Genomic DNA, 27,988 nt, shown 5'->3' on the forward strand with positions numbered 1-27,988 from the left:
TATATACAGAACAAATAAATAAAAACAATAAAATAAAAGAGTTATGATGATGAGTTATTCTAAATAGTCCAAAAATGACTAGGTCACTCTATGCTTTACTATTTTATCTAAGAAGTTTAATTTTAAATATTTAAATTATATGGCCAATGGTTCATTGTCTATATTATATATATTATATTTATTTCCATATCAAATTTACTGTATTTTTTTTAAAATCAGGAAGAACTAGGTTTTCAAGAGTTGACTTATAATTAGTAAAGTTGGGCATTGGCGCCCTCATGTGCTTCAATATATACTTTTTATTTAATAACTACAACAATAATAATAATACAAATAATAAATGATTGTTATATACAGATTAATTAATTTGTAATAATTTTTTGTGTCGTTTTATAAGTACAAGAACCATGGCGGTTTGCCAGTTTATTGCACAATATACATTTTATGCAGTGCTCCTGATATCCTGATATAGCGTTTAACGGGAGAACAGCACTCCGCCCGTTGGGAGCACGTTACTCAAACACGGCCCTCACTTCCTCATATTTGCAGGAACACAGAGCGCAGCATGAGTTTCTACTGGCCTCCTCCCGCCCTTTTCCGCTTGATTGACAAGCTCTCCACCAATCATCTCAGAATATCCATTTACGTCACCAAACATCTATTTTAGTGACAGCTTCCTCAGCCAATAGGCATCATGCGAGGGTTTGCCGATCAAGGTCGCGGTAATGGCTTCCTAGGCAAGACTTACTTTGTTTATGCCGCCGTAGGGACTCCAGTAGCTCACTGTACTTTACATTACAGATCTGCACGTTTGCAAAGAAAGCTGGGAAACTGACACCTTCGCGAGCGGGAGTTTCTCGCCGATGGGGCTGAGTTGTATGGCTGAATGAGGCGACCGTAGAAGGATGAACTCCATCGCTGGTCGGGATCTCGCAGTGTCCGCCGGAGCTGTCAGCAGCAACCCCGGAGCAGCATCCTCCAGAGTCCTGCATGTGGAGCTCACATCGCAACAGGTACACCTCCATATGTGCCTGGTTATAGTGGTTAAATGTCTAGCGGATCTCACATGTCACCGGATGATCATAACATTGGGCCTCCATGTCCACTTAAGCTCTGGTCAGCATTTATGAATGCAGTGGAGTTTGAAATAGAAATATGAGAAGCAATAATTAAGACATTGTTAATAATAAATATACTAGACCGGTTATACAGTGTAGTGTCTGGCTGTCTTGTCAAGGTGGGTCTCCAAACTACTACACAAATCCAAAATAGACAGACAGCATCCTAATATGTATTATTCATGCTTTAAAGACCTTGGAAATGGCTCGGAATGTAGTGGTGGTGCTGTCTTATAGAGTTAGCAGTGCTTCACTGCAGCTTTTTGACAGCACTGACATAAATGACTATGTCTTACTTTAAGAATTGTTCTGGGGGTCTACAAAGAAAGACCTTAGTTATTAATGTTTGGTTCACTTGGTTTCTTGTTAGAGTTTAGTAGTACCAGAAAACAGTATTGCATATTGTGTACTGCTGATGTAATACATGAGAGAGGCTGTGATTGTGTGTGTTGTAACAATTGCAGTGTTGCAGCACACACAGCACTCATACATGCCCTGAATCTGATTGCAGATTTCAGTTATGTGGAATGATAGTCATGTCCTGCAGCGATTGTCTGTTTAATCACATCACTGGTTCCTGGGAAGTGTTTTGGGATCACAGGTTTTCCTGTTAAGCAGTGTCTGTTGACGACTTGGCATCCTGTGTGGGGAAATGTTGCATTACTTAATGCTGCAAAGTGCAAACATGTTGTGTCATGGCTTTAAGCAAAGAGTGGTTTCTTGCAGGTATATTCAAACCGGATTTTTAATATAATATAAGAAGTTTTAATTTCAGTTTTTTTACATGGAAGTGTTGCCAGTAGTATATTCCAATGCTGCAGTTTATACCAATGCTTGTAATACATCTGCATGCTTCAAGGGTTTTATGTAGGGCTGTATTATTAATCAAAATCTAATTAAATTTGCAGTATGACTTATTGCGATGATCAAATGCACCAACCGCCTTCCCAAACGTGCAATTAAAAGTACTTATAAACCAGCTGATTTCAACAAAAGAGAAGGCTCCCCGTATTTTTCCGCTAAAAAAGCTTGGTGATTTAACCATTGAAAATGAAAAAAATTAAGACACTCATAAATAATTGTATTGTAATTTTATATTTGTACTGTACAATAAAATTATAATAATTTTTAATATATTGTTTTACATTAAATGCTCATTTTTATTTTACAGGGAAATATTACAATAGTAATATTTATTTTCTTTAATAATGCAATTTAATAGTAGTATTATAGTAGTACTAATAATTGTCTGTAATAATTATTTGCAATAATAATAATTGTTTTATAGTCATATTGAGATATAATCTAAAAAATTTTGGCCAAACAATCACTGCCAATCTGGAGCTTTTTTTAAATCACATTTTAATTGCAATTTTTATCAGAAACTTGTTTTCTTATGATAGTCATCTACTGTTCTGTTTTTTTTTTTTGTTAAAAACGGAAATCACTGTTATCTCAAACTGAAATATGAAACTACGTGTGAAGTCTCTGTCACATGATAATGGCTTGTCAGCGCTTGTTGCACCTGTCTGAATTTCATTTCACGGGAAATGGTTGTTATGACACCAATTACTTTGGCACTCACACCAGTCACTTGTGACTCTCTTGCTGTTTGAGGCAAAGTCCTAAAGGCCCACTGTGATCGACTACAGATGACCTCTGTCACACCCTTGAACGCTGTTCATTTGTTGTGCAGCAGAAGAGTGTTGCTATTCAGTGTGATGCAATATATCAACTCCAGCATTAAGTCTGGCTTGATTTGGTGTTTCGGTTTCATTAAGCTGTTTGAAACAGCTGTGAAACAGCTAATAAGGGAACGTTGATCATACACTAGCTTGTTTGTTCCTGTGCTAGTTAAGTAGCCTGTTAACCTACTAAATTGTACCCCTGAACCTTTGCATTTCAGAGTCTGGGACCCTGGATGTTCCTCAGTGTTTTGTTGTCTGAAAAAAGACAGAAATGGGGGAAGACTGAACAAAGTGTGGTGTTGTTCCTGTAGCTTCAATAATCCTGTGGGGCATCCCATGATTTAGATTTAGTATTTAATGCCTCACGGGTGGCGCCGGAAATTCTCTGTGGCTGGTTGTGATGAAAGCGGGTCAGGTGGAGACTTTAATGCGCTGAACTCTCAGATTAAATGTTTCATTGAAATGGCTGTAACCCTGTGCATAGTTCATAGTTCAACCAAAAATGAAAATTCTGTCATTAATTCTCATGTAGCTCCAAACCTATTGGCGTCAACGCCTCTCGTCTACTTTGAATAGAGTGACGTCAAGCATTGCTGAACTGAATTGTGGGTCCGTCGCATCGCTACAGTGGCATTGCTCATGGCAGAAGTTGAAAACTTTTCAAGCCCCAACGCAGGTGTCATCCAGTCAGATCGCCTTATGCAAATACCCTAGCGGAGACGCTAGCCAATCCCGTTGATGCAATACCAGAAAAGTAATGCGATTGGCTGTTGTCACTATGACGGTCGTGTCAGCACCAAGCTTCAGACACACTCTCCATCAAGTGTTGACGCCGACGCCCTGCGTGAATATACCGTAAGACCTTCGTTCATCTTCAAGACACAAATTAAGATATTTTGTTGAAATCCAACCGAGAGCTTTCAAACTCTGCATAGACAGCAACACTGGCCCAGATTGGTAGTAAGAGCATCAATAAAATAGTCCATGTCAGTCCTCGATATCTTACTTTGGGTTCTGAAGATGAACGAAGGTCTTACAGGTTTGGAACGACATGAGGGTGAGTAATTAATGACAGAATTTTCATTTTTGGGGCGAACTAACCCTTTAAATCTGGCCATTGTGAACAGTAACTCTGGAGTTTCTCTCCATCTCCGTGCTCTGTAGGTTAGGATCAGTTTTAACAGTAAGGAGTGATTTATGCAGAATGCATCCTTGAGTTAGTCTAACCAGTTTTTAATGACTTTTATATGTAAACATGCTGGTTGCATAATTATTTGAGTGTTTGGGACTCAAGTTGTGTTTTTTTTTTGTGTCTTGTGCCATTATAGCGGCTAGTTTTTAAGATGCTGAGTCACTCGAACACATCTTGTGCCCCCTGCATTCGGTTCCATCTAGCTGTTTTATGTAAACGCCACAAAAGAAATGTTCACTTCCATGGTCAGGTGAACCTGAAGCATGTCAAATTACACAAGGCCTCTGTAAGACCAATTAGTGGACTGCTTATTTATGCAACATCCTTTCTGTGGTCACATCGTAGACCTGTTTTATAGGGTCTCTTTCTTGTTTTTTCCTCCTTTTTAACCTACAAAAGCTCTTATTATGGTTAACCTTTCCATGCCTACCAATTCCTTTTTCCCTTGGCTCCTTCAAAGCGGTGGATTTGTGCCCGATGTGCGGCAGTGATGTTATGTTTTGGTCAGGGTGGAGGACTTGGCTTAGTAGTGACGTGACGTGAGACTCACAATGATGTTTTGTGTCTGTGTTTTCTCTGTCATTTGTTTGCGATTAAAAAAAAAAAAAAAAAAAAAAAGTGTAGAATTGTGAAACATTCAGATTTTATTGCATGCGTGATCCAGTAAATGGGAGACTTGATATCAGACTCTGAGAAATGTCATGATGATTTCCATTGACCGCTCAAATTGCAGTGACAAAAGCCACCGTAAACTCATTGCATGTGAATGAAAGATTATACTGTGTTTTTTCCACATAAGTGTGAAAACTTTTACTGAATGTGCTTGATTGCTTGAAAGTGTTAATGTATAGAGTATGAAATAAAGTAATGATGTTAAATGGTATTCTTAATATGCTAATATCGTCTTTGTCCATTGCTCTTGTCTCTTTCACGAACTGTCTTTCTTTCTTTGTCCCGACAGAGGCGTTTACGTCACTTGCGGAGCATAGCAGCCCGTAACATTGTGAACAAGAATGGCTCTCCTCTGCTTGACACTTACTTCACCCTTCACCTCTGCCAGGAAGATCGGATATCACGAGGTGACTGATGCCAGCTGAACTGGCTGCTTCTCTCTGATTGTTCACTTAATTTATTAATTAAACTGCAGTGTGTAATTTCTGTGTCACCAGTGACACCAAGAAAAAACAGAAAGTAACTGACTGTTTCCAAACACTCACCCTGTCTTCCATTGGCCTTTGAAGAGATGGCCACACCCCCAGACTTACGCTATTGGTGCTGCTTAATATTTTTGTGGAACCACTTTGATGGATATAAAGCATTTATTTGAAACCGAAATCTTTTGTAATATTATAAATGTCTTTGCTGTTACTTTTGATCAAATTAATGCATCGTAGTTGAATAAGTGTAATTAATTTCCTAACAAACAAAAACTTACTGACCCTAAACATTTATACTGTAGTGTATCCCATAAGTCACATTGAATTTAAAAGCTTTTGATTGACTTCTAACCTTCTTTTTTACCTTTTCCAGATTTTTATAAGAGTGAAGTCATCCGAGACTCATTGGTGAGTGCTTTTGTTTTCATTGGTGTTTGGTGATGAGATTTAATGTCTGTTATTCTAAAACGTGAAACAAAAGACGGCTCAAAGCATATCATAGCTTAGCAGCGTGGTGTGGTGTAACATAATATAGCATTACTTATAAGTATCGTCTCCTCTGGATTTATGTTCTGCTGTCAGATAAGAAAAGTACATTTCTTTTAATTTAATCACAAATGTCCTTAAAGGGTTACTGCACCCCAAAATGAAAATTTTGACATTAATCACTTACCCCATGTTGTTCCAAACCCGTAAAAGCTTTGTTCGTTTTCGGAACATAATTTAAGATATTTTGGATGAAAACTGGGAGGCTTGTGACTGTCCCATTGACTGCCAAACAGTTAACACTGTCAAGGCCCAGAAAAGTATGAAAGAGATCATCAAAATAGTCCATCTGCCATCAGTGGTTTAACCGTAATTTTACAAAGCTACGAGAATTCTTTTGTACGCAAAGAAAACAAAAATAACGACTTTATTCAACAATTTGTCTCCTCTGCATCAGCATAGTGCCATTTTGGAGAGTATCTGCTGGATGCAAACAGCGTACGCCACACAGATACACCGCTTTCGTTCAAATCAAAGCGTAAACAAATGTAGAAAGCGTATCTGTGTGGTGCGGCTGACACAGAACAGCGTACGCGGTTTGCAATTTTCATTTTAGGGAGGAGTAACCCTTTATTCGGAGTTAAATCTTTCAGGACTGCTGAAGGATTTACCATGGTAGCCTCAGTTTCCATAGTTAATTTATTACTGTGAAACCTTTAAGACCTTCTTAGAGTCTTTTTGTCATTTTATCTTATTTGTTAATATTTGTCGATGTTATTGACAGAAATAATGGTTACCACAGTATAGTATATTTCACATTGTTTTTGTAAGTTGATTAAAATATAAATTTTAGTAATTTTAGAGTCTGCCTGAAAACAGCAGCAGTGTCTCAACCAATGGTGTGAGTTTGGGGGCGGAACTATCTTTTAGACAAACCAATGGCAGATGGGAAAGCGTGTGGGGAAACCTTTTTGACAACAGTCATAATTTCTGGAACTAGTAGTTCAGAAATTACACACTTCACCTTTAATTTTTGCTGAAAGCATCAGTAGGTACCATATAATTATACTTTTTAGCCAATAATAAGAGTTTTAATCATGTTAAAAAAAGACTGACCTAGAGCTGACCTGGCAGTGTATGTAAAAAGGCAATACTGTTTCAATGTTCTCCTCAAAACCAAAAGCATCAGGACTTCATCTTTACACATATGGCCAGTCAACCCTCTCACCTACACATAAAAGGCATTGATTCAGCTCAATTTACTGATATAAAACAGGTTAGCTAAATGGGCTTTTCAGGGTCACACCAGCAACCTTTCACTTTTGAAACAATCTCTTTATTTTAATACACCAAGTGGGCCTCTGAGGCTCTCAAACGGATGTTTCTCCCGTCATTTGAGACTGGAAAGCATTTTAATGACCATGTGGTCACTCTGTCCAAGTCTGTAATTCTGCTGAAAAACATTGACGCATAGCAACTGCTAAAGTGTGAAGAGAATTACAGCACAATACATAAAAGCATACGATCATCAGTAATGTGATTTATACAAACACGATTAAAGACTCAAGTCTGTTATCCAGACTGTAAGGAACAGTTTAATAATGATGGTGATGATTTGAAGTATTATAGGCTATGAATGCTGTATTTATTAGTGTGTTTTCAGATGAAATGACACGCTCATAAAGACAAGTTTATAGCTGGAGGCCTGTTCTGTTATTCTGGGCGTGCTTTTCTTTCTATTTATGAAGTAGGCAGAGATCTATTGAATGTAGTTCTTTGTTATTACATTGACAAATGAATGTTCATTTAATTAAGTGTAATGTCATGGCTGGTGGTCTGTAATTTTGTTTATTGCATCTCACTGCTTGTCCTATTAGAGCAAAAAAAGGAAATGTATATCGACATTACAGCAGATCATAATTGCAGTAGTTTTGAAATAGTCACACAGTCAGTTTGGAGACGGACACATTGTATCTTTGACTGTTATAAATCGATTCAAAGGACTAATTGAAACCTGTGTAACTGATACTGTTTGGTTCGACACAATCAAATACTTGCACCTCTCTTCCCTCTTTTTTGTTTCTTCATTTCCCTTTCTTATTGGCTTCCTGTTCTTCTGTACCTCTTTCCTCTTTTGTGTAATAATCATGTAATCATCCCTTCATTCCATCCACTCTGGTGGTCATGTTGATGGCTGTTTTGTATTTATTTCTGCTGACCTAGTCACTATGAGGGTAGTTTTGTCAGCTGCACATCCTCTTGGAGGAAGACCCTCTTTAGCCTCCAGACTGCCTGACGGCACAGTTTTGCAAATCTGTTTCTGCTGTCAGTCTTTGAAAGCTTGGCTTCATTTCTCTGCATCATTGACTATGATGACAGGCCACGCTCATGTACGATTACTAACAAAATCAATATGTTTCACAGTCTAAATTTCTGTTGTCTTTGATCATATATAATATAATGGCTGAATGTGTTTGTTGTTATCAGTTTATTGATGTCCAGTAAGGGAATATCTGTATCTGAAGTAACAGGATGAAGTTATTTGACCCTGTGTTCATTATTTAGTTTGTTTGTGTGTTTTCAGAACCCAACATGGCGGAGCTTAGATTTTGCAATGCTTCCGGATCTCTTGGACATGTCTGTGTCGTGTTTTGTGGTGAGAATATGGGGTGGGAGGGAAGAACAGTACCAGCTGCTTATTGAGTGGAAGGTCAACCTCAATGGGCTCAGATACACAGGACAACAGGTGAGGAGTCAAATATATACATTCACACTCGCATCTCTTGCTTTCCCTTTTTTATACTCTATCAAGTATAGGTTGGTATCTAGCATGACTGTCTAGTTTTCCCCCAAAGTCCTCTAAAGTTTTCTATGGGTGAAAAAAAAAAAGAAAAGTTACAGTAATGTATTTATAAAAAGTACAAATATTGTCAAAATGAATGAAGTATTTATATATAAGAAATATAGCACTTATAAATGTATATTTTTTTTTCATTGAATTGTTCATTCGTTCATTTTTTCATTCAAAATTAAAAAACAAACAAACCTTTCCTTCATAAAATACTTAAGTTTGAGTTTTTGAATTCAGTCATTTTCGGTCACTATGTTTTCCATGACCAGTGAACACTTTTGAAATTAAGGTAAATTTGGGTTCAAACACACATCCAAACAAAACTGTCATTTCTTTCTGTCTATTTTCCTTCAGATTCGCTCCAGAAATCCAAATGAGATCATCTTTGGACTGAACGATGGCTACTATGCAGCTGAGTTTGATCAGAAGGTATTGTTCAAACTTTTGGACTGGGCTGCAAAATAAATTCCAGGCCATCTTCAAACCTTGTAATCCATCAGAGCTCGAATTCACTCATATCTCTTGGGTTTTTCATTCTTCATATGGTAAGAAGAGACTCTTTGTGAAGCTCATGGGCTGTTTTCCTTCCCACAGGAAAGTTCTGACAGGAAGAAGAACAGTTTGCTTCAGGTGGACCAGAGCTCTGTCAGAAACTCCTACAGTGTTTTCTCTTTACTGAGGTAAGACAGGCTCAATTTAAAAGGAACTTATGATAGAAAACAGGACTTTCTGGTTTTATTTTACTTTTACATTCACAGTGCAAAGCTCCTTCCAAAATTATGTACTTAAGGGGAAACGATATAATAAAATACTACAAAAGTGTAGCTGTTTGAAGACTAATCATAATAATAATACATAGTAATAATGCATCTGCAGTGTTTTGATTGTATTAACACACAGCGCTGGCTATTGCAAGAAAATAGGAATTTCACTCCTACAGGAAAATGAACATTTGCTCTAACATAAAGTATGTTCAGCTCCAAAGAAACTCCCTCAGTTGCTTTCCAGAACTTTATTATCCTCCCATCTGAGACCCAGAAGCAGTTCTCATCATCAAAGGCCAGAAACATTCCCTTCCTCATCCACCAGATAGCGCTCTGTGCATTTTTTTTCCCAAATTGGACCCCTGCTGCAGGGTGGCGTCTTATTCTTCAGCCAAAGATGACTGATGTTTTTGCAGTCTTGGAAAGCTGTAATCCTTGGATAAAAGACCTGATGGATGAGGAGCACAGGAAATAAAGGAAGAAAAATTTGTCCACCTTGTCATAGCGTTTGCAGACCTTGAATGTTGGCTTAATGTTCTGCTGTAGCTTCACTGCAGCACTAGATGGCAGCAGCTCTCTTTTCATCCAAATGATGTTTTGAGAAAGAAGGCGCTTTGCACAGTCTTAAGTAACTATGACACACTTCCCGTATTCAGATTTATCTGTGTGAACACACTTCTGCAGTGCTGCAACATCAACATTATATATCTAAAGAAACAATCTTTGATCCCACAGATGTTGTTAAGAAGCACACAAGCTGTAAACGCTCCATCAAGTGTTTAGTTTTCCAGACCATCATTCATACGCACCTCAACGGCCATGTGCATATTTTCTGGTGAGGAATGTAAGGCAGCCCCTCAGCACTGTGCTGTAGTAGGGTGATATAGAGCTTGCTGGAGGCTGCTGCTCTCTACGTGTGACGGTGTTTGTGAGTCTCATGGTAGTCTTGATTAGGAGTCTGTGCAATATCTTGGCTTTAGCCTGAGGTGGGCCCATGTCTTGGCTGAGATTCTGAAATCTCACGCACAGGTCACATATTTGTATGCACACGCCGACTGACAGAAACATGCATAGGATGCATTACTCCAGCTTTCTTTGTAACTTTTATGGACTTTTGGAAGGACGTCTGTGTTAAAAATGATTAATGCCTGGATGGGAATCGCGAAGAATTTAATGTTTTCATTTTCAATTCCTCTTTATGATTCTAGTTCCTTAACAATTCTTTTAGTACTTTAAAGGGTTAGTTCAACCAGAAATTCTGTTGTTAATTACCCTCATGTCTTTCCAAACCCGTAAGACCTTCGTTCATCTTCAAAACACAAATTAAGATGTTTTTGATCAAATCTGAGAGCTCTCTGACCCTCCGTAGACAGTAATGCCAGGTCCAGAAATGTAGCAAGGACATCGGTGAAATAGTCGCGTGACATCCGTGGTTCAACCGTAATTTTACGAAGCTACGAGAATACTTTTTGTGCGCAAAGAAAACAATTTATTCATCAATTCTACTCCCCGAGTTACCGTCTTCCGCCATTTTGGAGAGTATCCCAGAAAGTAATCAATGTAATCAATGCTGTTTACGTTTAGTAGACAACGTAAACAACGCTGACAGAATTTTCATTTTTGGGTGAACTAACCCTTTAAGTATAGATGAATAAATATTTGGGATGGAAAAAATGCAGTTCTACTACTAAATGAGACTTTATTAATGAATACATTTCAAATATTTTTTGCACAAAGGATTTTTAATGACTTTACAGTCTGTGGTGTGGTGGCATAAATGCAGTGCAATCAATGGCCTTATCTGAAACAACATTAGTGAACAAATAAATTAAAAATCTGGTAACATTCATTTATTTGTATGACATACCCTTGACAAAACTCATAATTTGTTATCAAATGAAATGTCAGTAACTACAAAGAACTGACCTGAAGAGCCATTTGTTCAGTTATCTGACTACACCGGCTGTGCTGTATTATTCTGATTATATTGTATGTTTCTTTTAAACTCAGAAGAGCTATATGATTGGTACTTTGTTGACTACAGTGGTTGGCACTGTATGTTTTGATTCACTTAAAAGAACTGACTCATAAGAGTGATTCGTTTAGGAATCGGACTACACCGACTGTGCTGTATGCTTCTGATTCACATAAGAGAACAGACTCAACAGTTTGGGCATCAGACTATACTGGTTGTGCAACATGTCTTTGATTCAGTAAAAACAACTGACTCATAAGAGTCATTCATTATGTAATTGGACAACACTTGTCTGTTTCGTAATCAATGCAGATTGGTTTCAATACAAGTTGATTTGCATGTGTTTATGTTTTGGGTATTCTGTTTGTTTGCAAGACAGACAGAAAGAAGTACATGTAGAAGAGACTGTGTGTGAAAAGTCTGTATAGCACTTTGGCATAAACTCTCCTCTTGTCATATTGAATGGGCGGATGGCGGTGGTTGTTATCAGCATTGTGGAAACATTTGTTTTTGATTGACAGTGCCGTGTTGTCAGCGGTTAACTCAACCTGACAAACTTCAAGTAGCAATAAAACAGAGGAAAAACAAAAAATCAGAGTAGTTAGTCTTCTAATAAAATGAATCATTAATCAAAAGCAAAATGTTTCCTCTGCATGTGCGATTTATGCTACTCTAGGGCGGGCAGCCCGTCTGTCATGCTATACCGGGCCGCCCGTGGGAACAAAGTAGCCATTCGCTGATCTAAATCAGTCTTAGTTGTCAAAGCACTGTTGTAAGGAGTGTTTTCTTTTACATTTGTTTTATGATTGTGTGTTAGTGGGCCAAAGCAGCTTTGTGTCTATGGCAAAGGTGTTTCACAGGCCTCACCGGTTTCTTTGGTTCCTGATTCCTTCCCGTACTTTCTTATAAAGGAAATGATCTCAGCGAGACTCAAGCAAGCCAAAGGAAATTCCTGCTTGTGTATGAATTCAACTTTTTATCTCCCATCACCCCTCACAGCTGCTTCACACTGGGAATAATCAACACTTTCTTTCAAAATCCTTTTTGAGTGTGAAGAGCTGTCACATCTAGACTTGTATTCTTTGTAACATGACTAAATCTAGTGTATTACATCCAATTTTTTGGAAGTTCTCCATCAGATTCTGCCTTCTGCAGTTGTTTTTTACTGTTGAACATTTTGGGTGAACTGTTCCTTTTTGATGTTCACTCAGAATTGCATTTTTCCCTCTTAAAGCTTTGCAGTTAAATTTCCCTTACTTTAATAAAGTAGCAAGTGAAGAACAGAGGTGGTGTTATATGGGAAAGTTCAGGGAGTAGAGTGCGACCCCCGTGGTTTGCGCGCCGATAAGCCCTTCCTGCTTTTAGCGACTTTTAACAGGTCGACGGGTCTTGCGCTCCTCCGCCGAAGGGCATGGTTCTGGACCGGATTATCAGGTATGAAATTAACAGCTGGGTTCACGTTAGCCCCCTAAAACCCTAAAGCAACAACCTTTAGGACCGGTAACGCCTGCCATACCTCACGGAAAAACAAACTCGGCCTTAATCTCCACATCGCCTGGCTGAAAATGGATGCTGGTGTTTAGGTCACTCAGGGCTTTGTGGGAGGCTGGTAATAATAGTGTAGAGAAGGCATGTGGGGATATTGGAGCTCCGCTTATAGAGAAGCTTTAATAAAGGGATCAAGTGCATCAGCATCTCTCCAGCACCTTCTACAAGGCCTGTACCCATTAAAGGGGTCATAAGACGTTGCTAAAAAGAACAGTTCGTGTAATGCAATATGTTTATGCAGTTAATTAACACTCCAAAAACATAGGAAAACATGAAATCGCATCATATGACACCTTTAAAAGTCCGTTTTAAAACCCAGAGTTGCATCACTGCCTACACTGTTTGGGGTTAGTAAGATGTTTGTTTTTAAAATGAATACTTTTATTGAAGTTATGACTTGCTTATGAGCTCTTATTGGTTTGAATGCTGTTTATGTAGACTGCTTACCACATAGGAAATACAGCAAGTTAGCTCTCTTTGTTTGGAAATGCGTCCCTTTCTATATTTAAATTTTGACCTTCAGTGTAAATCTTATCACTCTGGGTTCATGTAGACTGTTTGTTCAGTTTGCTCCATCTCTTGGCATGCGCTGTGGGGTTATGTGTGCTTAATGTTGTCTGGTCTGTTGGGTTGAATGACTGTAAAGTTTTAATGCAAATTTATGTAACGCTCAAAATGAAGCGCAGTCCCGAAGCTGTAATAATCTAACTCTGGACGGAGTTAAGCACTGTAGCGCTCGGCTGAATGTGCAGAGAGACATTGATGTAAGGGTCAGCTGAACCTGAATGCCTCCTTGCCGTGAGTTGGAGGGTCTGATAATTTGTGGGCCTGAAAACAGCAAATCTGCAGCTTACATGATCAGAGCTGCAGATCTAGAACTCCTGCAGCTGGATTTGTCAAAGAATTTTCCCTTTTGGTCCAGTTATAAAATCAACAAAAGCTTTTTGGCTCACACTAAGGAGATGGCCTTGTTTATTCAATTAAACAGGACTTCTTCACAGCACAACTTTTTTTTTAATGTTTTTGTTTAATAAAGAGTTGAGTGAAAGTACATGCTTAAATTTTATTAATTTTTTGTTGTTGTTTTGTTTAAACTTTTGTACCCTTTTGACCAGCATTTGAGATGTTTAAATACAGTTCTTGATTTTGTTATTTTCTACTAATAAACAGTAAGCAAAAATTACAATAATAAATTAATATGCCAGAATTAGTAACAGGGGTTAAAAATTAAGTGAATTATTCTAAATTGAGCTGAAAGGTTGAGCTTGAAATATAGACATTTATTTTGTATGCTAGCTACTTTTCAGGTTGTTTAGTTTTTGTTAAACAATAGGTCATCCAAAATATTACACTGAATACCTAAAGGTTTATGCCTAAAAGAACATGGATTTGTATTTTTATAGCTGTGTAATGTAATGGACACCAATTTGTAACCTTTTGGTTGTCAACAAGCAAAACACACCTACAGACCTAAATTTACCAATGCGCTGTACTTTATTTTTTTTATTTTTTGGTTGTAATTCCGAAGTGCCATCAAACAAAACCCAAGATTACACAATTAAGCCCCGTTCACACCAAGCACGATAACTATAAAGATAACAATAAAGATGTAGTTCTAAAAATCGTTCTCCGTGTTAAAGAATAGCAGAGTCCACACCACAACTATAACGATAAACGTTCAGAGAAACGATATCTTTGGAATCACATTGACAGCCAATCAGAATCCATCCTGCTTTAAGGAGCTCGAGAATTTAAAGCAACAGACGCGCGTTCATTTAGAATATACAGACGATATCGTTCGCTGGTGTGGACGCTAATATCGTTATATTTATTGTTATCTTTGTAGTTATCGTTCTTGGTGTGAACGGGGCTTTACCCTGACTGAGCCAAAATATCCTTAAATTAAACTCTTATTGAGCAAAAATGAACAGGCATGATGTCATGGCGAGGTGTCAAAGCATTGGTCGTCTCTCGGCAAAGACTAGGCAGGAATGTCAGAGCCCAAAATATTTCCATGCGGCTCAATCTTATCTGCCCCTCCAGTACTGGAGACAATGGCGAGTTCCTAGGTGTGTGGAGATGGAGGCGTGTGTTGACATTCTCCTGGTCTGAGCAGCAGGTAGGGGTCCACTGTAGATAGTTGCGTGTTTGTTTTCTTTTCCGTTCAGACTCACATCCCTTCGAGTTGTTTGCGCTCTAGATTTTTCCGTGTCGTGTCACTTGTTCATTGTGCAATGAAAGTGTTTGTTTCTTTTTTTGTGACGGATATTTGGACGCAGGTTAACAGATGTGGCATGTTTTCGTGAGCACAACCCAATATGTCTGATTCCATTGCGAAGGCTGCATACGTTATCGTTGATTTATATAGTGTGAGTGTAATTATTAGCCTACGATGAAAACCGTATCGATCAGTGACACTTTGGGTATAATCATACCAGTGCAATGCAGGTTGAGTGTAACGTTGAAGCATTAGTTTAGACTGGATCTAAGTGTTCTTTAAAGTAAATTGTGCGTGATATGCAAGCAGATCTGTGGCTTTGGCTGTGTGTGTGTGTGTGTGTGTGTGTGTGTGAGACCCGTATCTCCAGGATGGAAAGAGGACGTCAAGCAATGGCAAAAACAGCAGAACACTGGCCATCACCTGATATAAGGGCATTTATCAGCATTTAAACAAACAAAAAAGAGACAGAAAACATTTTTCATCCCTTTAATTTGTAGATGCCAACGATACAGACTGTATTTAATTTCCTTTCTTTGTCTTTTCCACACACACACACACACACACACACACAGTGATCCATGGAAAGTGAAAATGATATGAAAGCCATTGTATGAAATGGGTGCAAAGGTGTTAAAAAAAAAAAAAAAGTAAATTATAAGTAATAAATAAATTAAGGAGTTCTGTCAGATAATGTGTAAATGTAGAAAATTGCGGTACACTGTACTTTCTCAGTGAAAATGAAATATTAATGAAATAAATAATTTTTCTAAAACGGTAAAATTGACTAAAACAGTAATGTTTGTGAGTTTTATTTTTCTTATCATTATTATTAGAAAACAGAACAAAAATTTTATAAAATGGTAACATTTATAATATAAAAAACATTATAAGATAAATATTAAAAAACTTTCATTTGTAGTTTTTAATTAAAATGTCCATTTACTAATACAGCCCAGTGTTTTTATTGAAACGATTAAAGATAATAAAAAAAAAATTCAAATGAAAAAATTCAAAACTTATTACGTATGCCTTGGCATCTAACTGAAATGCCACTAAAATGACTAAAACTGTAATTGAAATACACATTGGAAATATGAAAAGAAATGACTTAAGTCATACGTACACTTGCTGTATGTACAGAAGGTTCTGTAGAGCAACTCATGAAATGAGAAGACCAATGGCAGTGAGAAATGAAGAACAGTAACTTGAATGTGTGTTTATATCTTTCAGTGGGCTGTTCAGGATCTATATTTTTACCAGCGGCAAACAATGTTACGATTGGGCAGTAAAATGTAATTGGGTTTGACAAGCTCCAGTCTGTCCCGGCCGTTTCAGGATATAACATAAGGTGGCCGTCAAAACCTCTCAGAGCGCATCTTTGTTCTTCTCATGTAGCATCTGTCTTTGTTTTCATTTCCTGTTTTATTTTCAGCCTAGTTTTACAATGCTGCGCTGCTGTCTTGCAAACAAACATTGGTCGAGATTTATTTGGTTATCATTGAACGGTAAATGCATAAACACACCAAGAGGTAAATGTGGGATAGAAGGAGAGTTGAAACGAGAGAGAGAGATCACTGTTTACAGTAACGCGTCTCTGTTCTTGTTCCAGCAACTCTGGAATGAATTAATTTGTGTTTCAGGTCAAGGAGGTAATGCTTTTCTGTGTTTATTATTCTTTTTTCCCCATTCAGTCCTTCTTGTTCTGGTTTTAATGCCTCTCTTTTGTTCCTTGTGGTTGCCAGGGTGTTGCTATGCAGTTGCTATGGTCTTCTGAGAAGTAGTTAGCACACTTCTATTCATTTGCTAAATGTTTTTTGGCAATGGTAGTCAGTTTTACTATACAGTTGCTTAGATGTTCTGAAGGGTAGTTAGGCTGATGATACACGGGACAACTTTTTTTTAGCAATTTTGCTTGAGCAATTTCCCACTGAGAATGGGTAACTAATTTCTATCTGGCAACATTGCTCAAAGTTGCCTTGTGTGTGTGTTGCTAGGATGTTGCTGTGCTGTTAAGGTATTCTGAGTAGTGCGTTTCTACAAGTCAAGTCAAATCACCTTTTATTTAAATAGCGCTTTTAACAATACAGATTATCAAAGTAGCTTTACAGTATTAAATGGGAAAATAGTGTCAATAATGAAAAATAACAAAAGGTCTACTGCTCTTGCTGTGTGGTTTCTAATGTGTTCTGAATGCTAGTTAGAGCACTGCTAATAAATATGGGTGCAGCTATCGGGTAGTAATCGAGTATTCTACCGATTATTCCATCGATTAATCGGATAAGAAGTAATTTTTCTTGATTTGAAGAGCAATACTAAATATACAAGAAAAAAATAAGATAAGACTCTTAAAATAAACAACTAATTTATTTCCTTTTTAGAAAAGGGGAAAGGGAAGTGGTGTGTGGCCAAGTATGGTGACCCATACTCGGAATTTGTGCTCTGCATTTAACCCATCCAAGTGTACACTCAGTAGTGAACATACACTCGGAGCAGTGGGCAGCCCGGGGAGCAGCCTCAGTCGTGGTATCGAGGGTGGAGAGAGCGCTGGACATTCACTCCCCCACCTACAATCCCTGCCGGACCTGAGACTCGAACCCACAACCTTCGGGTTACAAGTCCAACTCACTATCCTTTAGGCCACAGTATTAGTATTAGTTTCACTGTGAAGCAAACGCAAAATCATTGGGTCAAGTTTTTGCAAAAATCATTGCATAAGGTTTGCTGGAAAGTTGTGCTTGAGGTGTTTTTGTTTTTATACTAGAGAGTCTTTGATGTCTGAGGTGACTTACCAGTTGCCAGGTAACCTCCTGTGCCCTTCTCTGATTGGCTGGGGGCGATAGGTGTTGACTGGCAAATGGGTTGAGGGCTGATAAGAGTGCAGACATGCGTGAAATCTGATTGGGCGATAACTGCCGCTCACCTGGGGGAAGTGGCCTATCAGATTTCTTCATCTCAATCACGGTGATGATAAAGATGTTAAATCAGCTTTGACTTGACTTATCGACATGCCATATCATCCAGCATATAACAAGAGAGAGACACGGCTGATTAAAAAAAAAAAAAATGTTTTCCTGTAGCTGTGTGAACTTGTTACAGAATAGATTTTAAAGGCCCTGTGATTTATGACCTGGTCAGCTCATGCAGAGTGCTGCTGGGAAAAGTGCGAGACGAGGAAAGGGGAGGCCCCAAATATGAGCGTAGTTTTCCGATCTCAAGCTGTAGAAAAAGAGGTATATAGAAGAATATGTGGATTTATGGAAATGGTAGCTGTGTATTATATAGTTTTCGTGGTCAACCACCAGAAATTGTCACCATAGTTGTGTGTAGACAATCACAAAGCCTTACTTTTCTGAAACTTTATTCAGTTTCACAGGGTTTTGTTAAAAGTAGATCTCTTTTGAATGAGCTTTGCTTGTTGAATATACTTCTTAGCAGATGTAGAGCATTTTAGCTTGGTTGAAGGTCTAGATTTGGACCCGCGTGGTCACAGGAGGGCTGAAACGTAACCCAGATGAATTGCTCAGGGAGTATTAGTATGCATTGTTTCACTGTGCTGATATCGGCACTTAACCTTTGTCAGCAAACTGTTTGAATTCTCTAAAGCTAGTCATAGGAGAATCTTGATGGTCTTGATCAGAAGCTGGCCATCTCTCAGTTCTTTCTTGGACCTCTAATTGGATCTCTGCAATTCGATGATTGCTAACGAATGACGTGTGAGGTAATGGAGTCATCAGCCTAAGAGCTTTGGGAAGAAAGCAGTACTAGAAAAATCATAAAACCAAATCACAAGGGACTCATAGCCCAGTGGATTCAAAAAGGCCCCACAGATGGGAAGATACATTGCAAGGTTTTTGTCAGCATGCGGAAGGAAAATCTCTCCCCGTTACGCTCAATGTGGTGTTTGCAGTTTTACCAGGATTTCTCGAAAATGCCAGAATCTGTTAAAACTAAGTAGGTTCATAGTAACGAGAGATGTATCTAAACCCATTACTAGTGACAGACTATCCTGAGCTATGAAAGGCAGAATAAAAGTCAATTTCTCACTTTTGAAGTCTACTGTTACTAATTTAATGTGTCCCTGATGAGTAAAAGTATTAATTTCTGACCCCAAACTTTTGAACCGTATGTATAAATATTTTTTCAGTATACAAAGCTAATTCTGAGTGACTGTTAATGGAAAAACACAAATGGTGTAGTTGCGACACCTTCCAGCAGGGGCGAAACAGGCTAGCCTTGACTCCTTTGTTGAAACCTGCAATCATCTACATGAATGGACTTTAACTGCACAACAGCTGTAGTTTCTGTGCTAATTAGCATCTGCCTTGTGTCTAGATTATTTTTAACCCGGCCATGTGCACTTACGATTCTCCTTGAGGGACTCCAGTGTGAATGTGCTAATCCTACTGTTCAAAAACACAGAGAAAGAACTATTAATGGAGGGAGGGCGAGCGAGCGAGGAGAGTGTGAAACAAAGTAAATTGTACACCATCGATGAAAGATTGTATGGTCGAGCTCCCAGCCGCTGTTCATGAAAATGAAAATCTCTTGAGTGGGAATACTGTACATGAATTCAACCATTCACTCAGCCAATCCGAGAACAGCAGCTATATGTTAATGTCAAAGCAGTGTAAAAAATGAATGTTTGGGCTTTTATGTACATGCATTTTACTGTGCGACGATCATATGTGTATGGATTCTTCTAGTTTCTAACAGGCCTGGAGATTTTTTTTCTTCGTTTTCTTTCCCATGAGGCTTAGTGGTGCTAATAGCTCATATGAGTGCAATCAAGCCTTGATTTATAGCTCCTGTAGTTCACAGATTGTTGTCTTATGCCGCTGTTATTTTTCTGAGAAAACCAGAATGTGTAAACATCACTTATTTTCTGACAGGTTTCCTAAACACGTCTATTGTCTGCAACTGATTGGACAAGCAGATAAACTAAATTTCCAGGACTGTATTAAAATCAATCCAATCCACTTTAACAGAATATTTGAACCCTCTTGTCTTTCAGGTGAATCAAAAATTTCACCATACCACTGTGGTATTGAAACCATTTGGTGTGGTTGTAAAACCAGATCAGTCAGAAAATGAGGCACCAAATGAGAACCATGGTGCAAACAAAAACAGGCACAATGAGGCGACCCTTCTGCAGTGTTATTAATCTCTTAACAATCCTGTTCTTTATAAAAGTTTATCTTAACAAGCCCATTGCCTTTGGGAAATAAACAAACAATGCAAAAACAACGCCTGACCTTCCTTTGGTCCAGCGGTCCTGTCATGAGGTTTCAGTTTATGTGTTCTCTAATTACCGCAAATATAAATCTGAAATCGGTCACTATGTGAGATCATCTCTCTCATATGCAGCAGTTCTGTTTCCATTACATCTGAGTGTGGGTGTTTACATATGTCCGCTGTCATCCTTCATTTGATTGACCTAATTCCATTTATTTGAGTCAAGATTCAATCACTGATTATGTTTTAGTTTGGTTTTATGCAGTCGCTCAAAACTTTTCAAATTCAAAGAAATAATTCCCCTAGAAATGAAAATGTTGTCATCATGTACTCATAATTTTGACTTCTTTTTGAAGAACATTCAGGCCTCTCAATACAATCACAATATCTTAATGTGTGTGTGTGTGTATATATACATATTATATATACACAGAATCATTCTCATGTAAATATATGAAATTATGAATAATAGAAGCTACAAATTGTCACAGTAACAACTAGACTAAACTTTTTAGATTAAAATCAGTGTAATTTCCTGATTAGTTAGTCTTTTTTCACTGTTTCATCAAAAAGAATCATTAGAGTCACTTGTTTTGTAGTTTGAATTATACAAGTCAATTTATATGCTGCTTGCAGATTCAGTGTGCCTTTTTTGACTGTAATATTTTTATTAGGCTCACAGCTCTGATAAAACATCATCTGTTTTCTGTGGTGAAGGAGACTCAGTCTGAGTATTTTATTACAATGTTCTGTCTGCATTCATGGCATGAAATCATTCAGTTCTTGGAACCAGTTCTTTCTCAGATTTTCAGCCCTAAAAGTGGTGCATCCTATGTGTGTGTTTCCTCCACAGACTGTACACGGCCCAGAGAGCCATTAAACAGACTCAGGTGACCGTTCAGAAGATCGGGAAGGAAATTGAAGAGAAACTGAGGACAACAGCATCCTGCACAGAAAAGGTGAGACCCAACGAATCAAACTAGTGGGATTTCTTGGGTTGTCTAGATCTGCTTGTGTGCTCTTATTCATTCAGGATTATTTTTATATTCTGTATGCTTTCTATGTCCTCTAACTTCATAAATCCTCTCCGGCCTGTTGGGTTTTCTTTTCCTTTGCACCTGGTCCATACCACTGATGGTAAGAATCTGTAAAGCACCTCTGCAAGTATAAAAGGCTAAATTTACAGTTGCTGTATGCTTGACAGAATTTTATAGCAGATTGTCAAACACAATTTAAAATTCAATACTTCACTCTCTAGTGGGGATATTGTCTTTCCAAGCTCACAGAATTTCTCTTTCATAAGGGATGGCATTATAAACCAGCTTTTGATAAGCAATCTAGCAGTGTAACAGACAAGCAATTCACTTTATTGAACGTCCTTGAAAGCGCAATTGGAAAACATTACAAACTAATGTACTATTAGCTGTAACATGTAAAATACATACTATATATATATATATGTGTGTGTGTGTGTGTGTGTGCATATATATCACGCAGTGCTGTCAAAATTAGCGCGTTTACGCAGGCGATTAATTTTTTACAGTTTAACGCTTTAAAATTATTTAATGCTGTTAACATAGGGGCGGAGCCTAGGGTTGGCCCTCCCACTCATAACAGCTGTTTCTGTCTGTTTTTTCTTGACAAGAAGTGCATTTATTCAGTTGCAGAACGTCTTTACGATCACATCAATCCAGACACGTTTCAGCGTAGTTTGTATCAATTCATATCAAAGCGCAAAATAAACTACATGCATGCAATGTCGTGGTCAGTTAAGGGATGAAGTTACCAAAAAGGTGATTAAAGCTGCCTTAAAACTGTGCGTGCATGTAATATGTTATATATGAGTGACATTATAAACATGTCTCTGAAATGGTTTTCAAAACTGTCCCGGAGCATCCTAGCACTGTCTCCCTCATCTAACATACCCCATTCAACTCGTCAGCTCATTATAAGCGACTGAAATGAGTCCGACCTGAAATGGGTCAGAAAAGGTGATAAGAGTTGAGAGAAAATACGATGCGTGTCAGATCCGCGTCACGTTAGCAGCTAAACAGAAGGTGGAGGAGCGCAAGGCCTCTAACATCCACCAGCTGTACGCACTCACGATACTGTGTGTGTGTGTGTGTGTGTATGGGTGTGCATATATATATATATATATATATATATATATATATATATATATATATATATACATATACATATACATACATGCATGCATGCGTGTGTGTGTGTGTATCTCTCTCTCCCACGCACATTCATATAATATATTTATGAAATATATTTGTATATATTTTTTAAATTAATATTCTCTTTGCAAAGAAATGTGATTGGGTAAAAAAATTGCTGAAATCAAAATTCCCAGTAATTTTCTTAATAATTTCTTCACAAATGCGAAGCTTGCAACCAGTATTTTGAGCTGTTGCAAATTGCAATATTGTTTTTGCAGGTGAGAATGAGTGTTCAGTATGCTGGTGCAAGTACCCTCAGTTTCAGACAGGAAGTCAGGGTACCCAGTCACTCAACACCAACAGCAGCACTTAAGTAAATGGCCTTAGCGTTGTGTATCTTGTGTTACACAGATCGTCATAAATATGTCATTAGGTCCTCAGGTGGTTCTTGTATCCCGTGTTTTGATGGATTTAGAGATCCTGAATCCCACTGCGTTAATGCTCCTCTACGTATCACCATGGCCTTGTCACTAAAAAATCCTCTGTTTGTGTTTCCACACTTACTTTTCATTCTTCTGCAGGATACAGTGAAAGGAAAACACATTTAGGATTTTTGGAGGTGGCAGTCAGCAGCTGCAAAAACGCAGCCGTTCGGGGAGGTTTTCAAGTTGTGTTTGTAGTTAATGAACATTTCAAAAGTCTGTCCTCTCCCAGTAGGCTGCAAATGCCCAGACATCTTCCACTCAGAATAACCATAATCACACACACATTATATATTTTTCTCCTTCTCTCAAATTTTTCAGAACTCTGATTCAAAACATAGTGCGCTGCCTTCATAGGCGGCGACCAATGGTCTAGCAACATTTGTTTTGTAGATGCTGCTTGGTTTAATATTTTGATAATGTAATAACATTCATATTTATTTTTAAATAATTGTCTTTATAACTGTTTGCGTTTTATTCATGACTGCAAAGAGGAAAGAAGGCATGAGGAAGGATTGGAATTGGATTCAAATGTTTGGGGCAGTAAGATTAATTATTTTATTCTTTTCGATTCTTTTTATTTTATTGTTTCAAAATGAAGTATTTTATTCAACAGTTAGTGTTACAAAAGGTTTCTATTTCAAATAAATGCTTGCTTGCTTTTCTGTTAATCAGAGAATCCTGAAAAAAAGGTTTCACAGTTTCCACAAAAATATTAAGCAGCACGACTGTTTTTTGACGATAATAAGAAATGTTTCTTTAGCTCCAAATCAGCATATTAGAATAATTTCTGAAGGATCATTTGACACTGAAGACTAGAGTAATGGCAGCTGAAAATTCAGCTTTCGATCACAGGAATAAATTACATTTTAAAATATATTCAAATAGAACACAGTTATCTTAAATTGTAATATATTAACAGTAATAATAATATTACTGTTTTTACTGTATTTATGATCAAATAAATACAGCCTTGGGTGACTTCTTTCAAAAACATTAAAAATCTTACTGACATTTGAACAGTAGTGGTAGCCTTCATGACAGGAGCATCATATTCCTTCTTTAAGAAAAGGCTTAAACCAGCCTTAGGTGGTTATTTCGTCTCCCATCCTTGGCTGGTTGGTTAGACTGATCTGTTTAGATGGTTTTAGTTGGATCGAAGGCACCTTTCAGCTGGGAAACCAACTATCCAACTAGCTAAACACCATTTTGTCCATACAAGGAGACCAGCTAGACCAACTTAAATGAACCTGATATGTTTTTAGGATAGAAATCTGTTGAAATGTACTGCATCCAAGAATGACACCAGAAATCATTTGAATGAGTTAGAATGAAAGATGACCTTGACTCACATTTGCCCTCTCACACACTTGTGAGTTATAAAGACGCCAGTACTCAAGATGCCCATACCACACACACGCTCCATCTGGCTTTGATGTTTAAGTGCTTAGTGTTTGTATAGCGGCGGCCTCTCCACCTGTTGAAATGCTGTTTTCTCAGAGGGTGAGATGTCCACAGGACCTTCTATTGATCTCTGCTGTCCTAGTATCTTGGTGGTCTGTCATTTTCATTGGAGTTTTGCCATTCTGTTTTCAAACTTTGTTTACCATGTGAGCTTTTTGGTTCCAGGTTTTTTTTTTGTTAGTTTTTTTTGGTTGGCCAAAGCAAAGAATGAGTCGCTTTGCTTTTTTTCTCTCACTGTGGCTCGAACCCAAATGATTGTGATGTGAAATTAAGTTGTGGAGAAGCGTATCTTATGAACAAACATGCAAAAGCACAGCAAACACAATACGACATACAATAATTCCAAGTTAATTTGTGTTACAATATCCCATACAATATCCGTCTAAAGAGTCTAAAAGCCTTCTGAAGCCTACATATGCTGGGAATATTATCAAACGTCTTTCTTAGGTGGTTCGTCAAGTCTCTGTGAATGACTGTGAAGTCTCTTCCTTTCCAAAAACGAATTGGCAAGTTTCTGGACTTCTCTGCATGTCAAATTTCAGGATACGTTTACACTAAGAGCTGACACTCTCCCTCAATCACATGAGCGCTACCTGGACCGCACAAAAGGTCAGCGAGGGTCTGAAATTCTTACAAAGTGTATCAGTTACTGCGCTTAATGAGCAAAAATCTGTTTTGAGTTTTCCTTCAGGCTTGAGGTTATGCGAAGCTGATTACAGATCAGATCGTTCACCGCTGAAACAGCCATGTTGTCACTTCTCCCTGGCCTCAGGTCAGTTTTGAGCCTATTAGGGCACTTCAGGCAATCAATCAGCCTATGCACGCACACTACACTGTACCGGTTATTGCTATGCTAATCGAATTATTCTGCACTTTCTCATTACTGGCGATTAGAGCAGGCTGTGATTTTTAGTGTGTGAGAGGATGTGAGTTTCATGCCTTAAAGGTTTTTGGCTTTTAGTAATGTGTGCTTGCTTTGAAGATAATCTATATGCTAGTGTACTAATCTTTTTGTATTTAATTAGACAAAAGTATTTTTTTTTTTTAAGAAGATCTCTCTCTCTCTCTCTCTCCCTCATATATATATGTGTATATATGTATGTATATATATATATGTATATATGTGTATATGTGTGTATATATATATATGTATATATTATGTATATGTGTGTGTATATATCTGTATGTATTTATTTATTTATTTATTTGCTAACTTTAATTTTATTTTGTTCACTTAACATGTGTTTTTGTTTTTATATTTATGATATTTATGATTATTATTATTATTATTATTATTATTTTTGTATTTATTTAACAGCCGATATTGATTTATTGACCATTATAGGGTATTTAATTGGGCATGTTAATTTCGGCTTAATTTTACATGTAGATTACCCTTACTAGGGGTTGACCGATATGTGTTTTTCAGGGCCTATACCGATTATTACAGATCAAGTAGACCGGTAACTGATTATTTTGAACCCATATATATGTCTGGTGAAAAATGTAAATTAATGTCAAAATTAAGAATGACAAAGGCTCTGATTAAAAACGTTTTTGAAATGCTTTTAAATTATTTTTATCAGCAAATCGTTTTTGAAAATGACTCACCAATAACCATAAAAATGCTTCATATCGGTGTCGATAATCAGACAACCCCATAACCTGTACTGTCATGTCTTTAAAAACATAATAATCGAATAGCTATTAAATGTAATCTTAAGAATATGAAAAATGAAAATCTTTCATAATTTTAATAATAATGTTGTGATGCCTAAATTCATATCTTATTTTTAATTTTTTTTTAATTTTTTTATTTTTGCACATAGTATTATACAATTTAAATATCAACCAAATTGTGAAAATTATTTTTTTCCTCATCGGTATCAATGTGTATCAATCCCTACTTTTTTCCTGTAAAAAATCTTGTAGCGTGCATGTGTTAGTTTTTTAAATGTTTAACTGTGTGTGAAATGTCATATGTTTGTTGTGTCGGTGGCGTTGATAGTAAACACGCAAGATCTAAGTCTTTTCCCACCATATAAGGGCTCAACTTATCTGAAAAAAGAGGTGCTATCTCAATCTCTTTGACACTTCCTCAGCTGCCAAGTGCAAGAATACAAGATCCAGTAGATCCTGGAGATTTCATTGCTATCGCTTCCACTCCATTTTCCCAACACCCAGTGGTGTGCACTTGTGCCTCTGTATAAAGACATCAAATTGATTTCCTTGCTGTGCGTTTCTGTAATTGCATCATGTTTGAGTGTTTGTTTAATCTAAATATGTATTGACTGGACCCTGGAGGCCATGAGGATCAAACATTTGGAGATGCTCCTCCGTCCTGCTCTGCATTAAAATCTGCAGTTCTGGTTATGATAGGGATCACCACCACCAATCATAGAGTTTAAAGACATAGTGAACTTTCCCTGCGTGTTATCTCTCCTCTTGCTCTTTTTTTCTTCTCCTATCTGCTCTCGATCCCACTTTCACCCTCGTCAGATCACTGGTCCTCATTAGTGCACTTGGCTCACTAACAGTCCCGAAAGCCGCAGGGCTGTAGATGTAGATTAGATAGATCTGCTGTGGACTCATCTGTGCTGGGTGCTGGAGAAGCTGAGGGAAGGTCTGGCTCTGACGTCTGCTGTAATCTGCTTAAAAAAAAAAAACATCCCTAATTTGAATGTTTCTGGCATGTGCTTTCTTTCCAGAGTGTTTTACAAGGCAATGCAAAATATATCTTATATTTTTGTCTGATATGACAAACACACACACACACACACACACACATATGTTTTCTATATATATATGCTTCTATGTATATATATATATATATATATATATATATATATATATATATATATATATATATATATATATATATATATATATATATATATATATATATATAGAAGTTTTCTATAGTAACATACTTCAATCCACATAAATGATCCACCATTATGTTGTCTTTTTCCTCAGAAAAAAGAGAGAGAGTGTATGCAGCTACGTATCGGGATTCTGAGGTGCGAGTTGGAGAGACAGAGGAAGGCGTTGGCGAGAGAAATGGACATGATGCAGAAAGAGAGAGTGCAGCTTGTAAAGAAAGGTAACCAAATTCATCAAACCATCCAAGTAAACGAGAGATCTGTTCTATTTGGGGGAAAAATACTCCCCATATTCTCTATACTGTTATACACCAGTGGTTCATATCCCCACACATCTGCAATCAGGCAACATTCTCTTCCAAAACTGTGTGTCAGACTGAATGTGTTGTGAAACTCTTCATCTTATTTTTCACTGATGTAACTTCATGCGTGTTCCAGTACTTTGGAGGACCGTATAGAGTTCCATCTGCTAAAATGTATTTCCAGATCTAAAACGCCGGCCACATTCTCATGTAAATGTATTTCCATGCCTTGAATTGAGCAAGGCATTTGTTTTACATCTAACCAGCCTTCAAGTGGAGTCCAGCATCAAATATTTTTACTGTTCTCACTTAAACTGTAAAAGTTGCAGGAAGCAACACAATTGGAGCCATTCAGAACAGATTTGATGTTTAGTGATGTATTCAATCATTTATGATATCTTTCCATTTGATATCTGTATCTACCAACCAGTGTTAATTTCGTTAACTAAGACGACGAC

General features: G+C 37.5%; 1 protein-coding gene across 3 annotated transcripts in view; it reads left to right on the plus strand.

Annotated features, from left to right (window-relative positions):
* Positions 1 to 665: 665 nt before the first annotated feature.
* LOC306864029 (UV radiation resistance-associated gene protein-like) overlaps positions 666 to 27,988 on the plus strand; it is a 108,350-nt gene continuing 81,027 nt past the window's right edge. Inside the window, exons 1-9 of one of the 3 annotated variants that reach the window (XM_079407705.1) lie at positions 666 to 716; positions 802 to 1,013; positions 4,960 to 5,077; positions 5,529 to 5,563; positions 8,226 to 8,387; positions 8,847 to 8,921; positions 9,087 to 9,172; positions 21,086 to 21,191; positions 27,323 to 27,449. In XM_079407705.1, the coding sequence (XP_079263831.1) occupies positions 906 to 1,013; positions 4,960 to 5,077; positions 5,529 to 5,563; positions 8,226 to 8,387; positions 8,847 to 8,921; positions 9,087 to 9,172; positions 21,086 to 21,191; positions 27,323 to 27,449 (817 nt within the window). In that variant the 5' untranslated portion in view covers positions 666 to 716; positions 802 to 905. Of the gene's footprint in view, positions 1,014 to 4,959; positions 5,078 to 5,528; positions 5,564 to 8,225; positions 8,388 to 8,846; positions 8,922 to 9,086; positions 9,173 to 21,085; positions 21,192 to 27,322; positions 27,450 to 27,988 lie in introns of all 3 variants that reach the window. The other 2 variants (XM_079407703.1, XM_079407704.1) reach the window with 2 other exon arrangements.

Source organism: Barbus barbus (genome assembly GCF_936440315.1).
Source record: "Barbus barbus genome assembly, chromosome: 45".
NCBI lineage: Eukaryota > Metazoa > Chordata > Actinopteri > Cypriniformes > Cyprinidae > Barbus > Barbus barbus.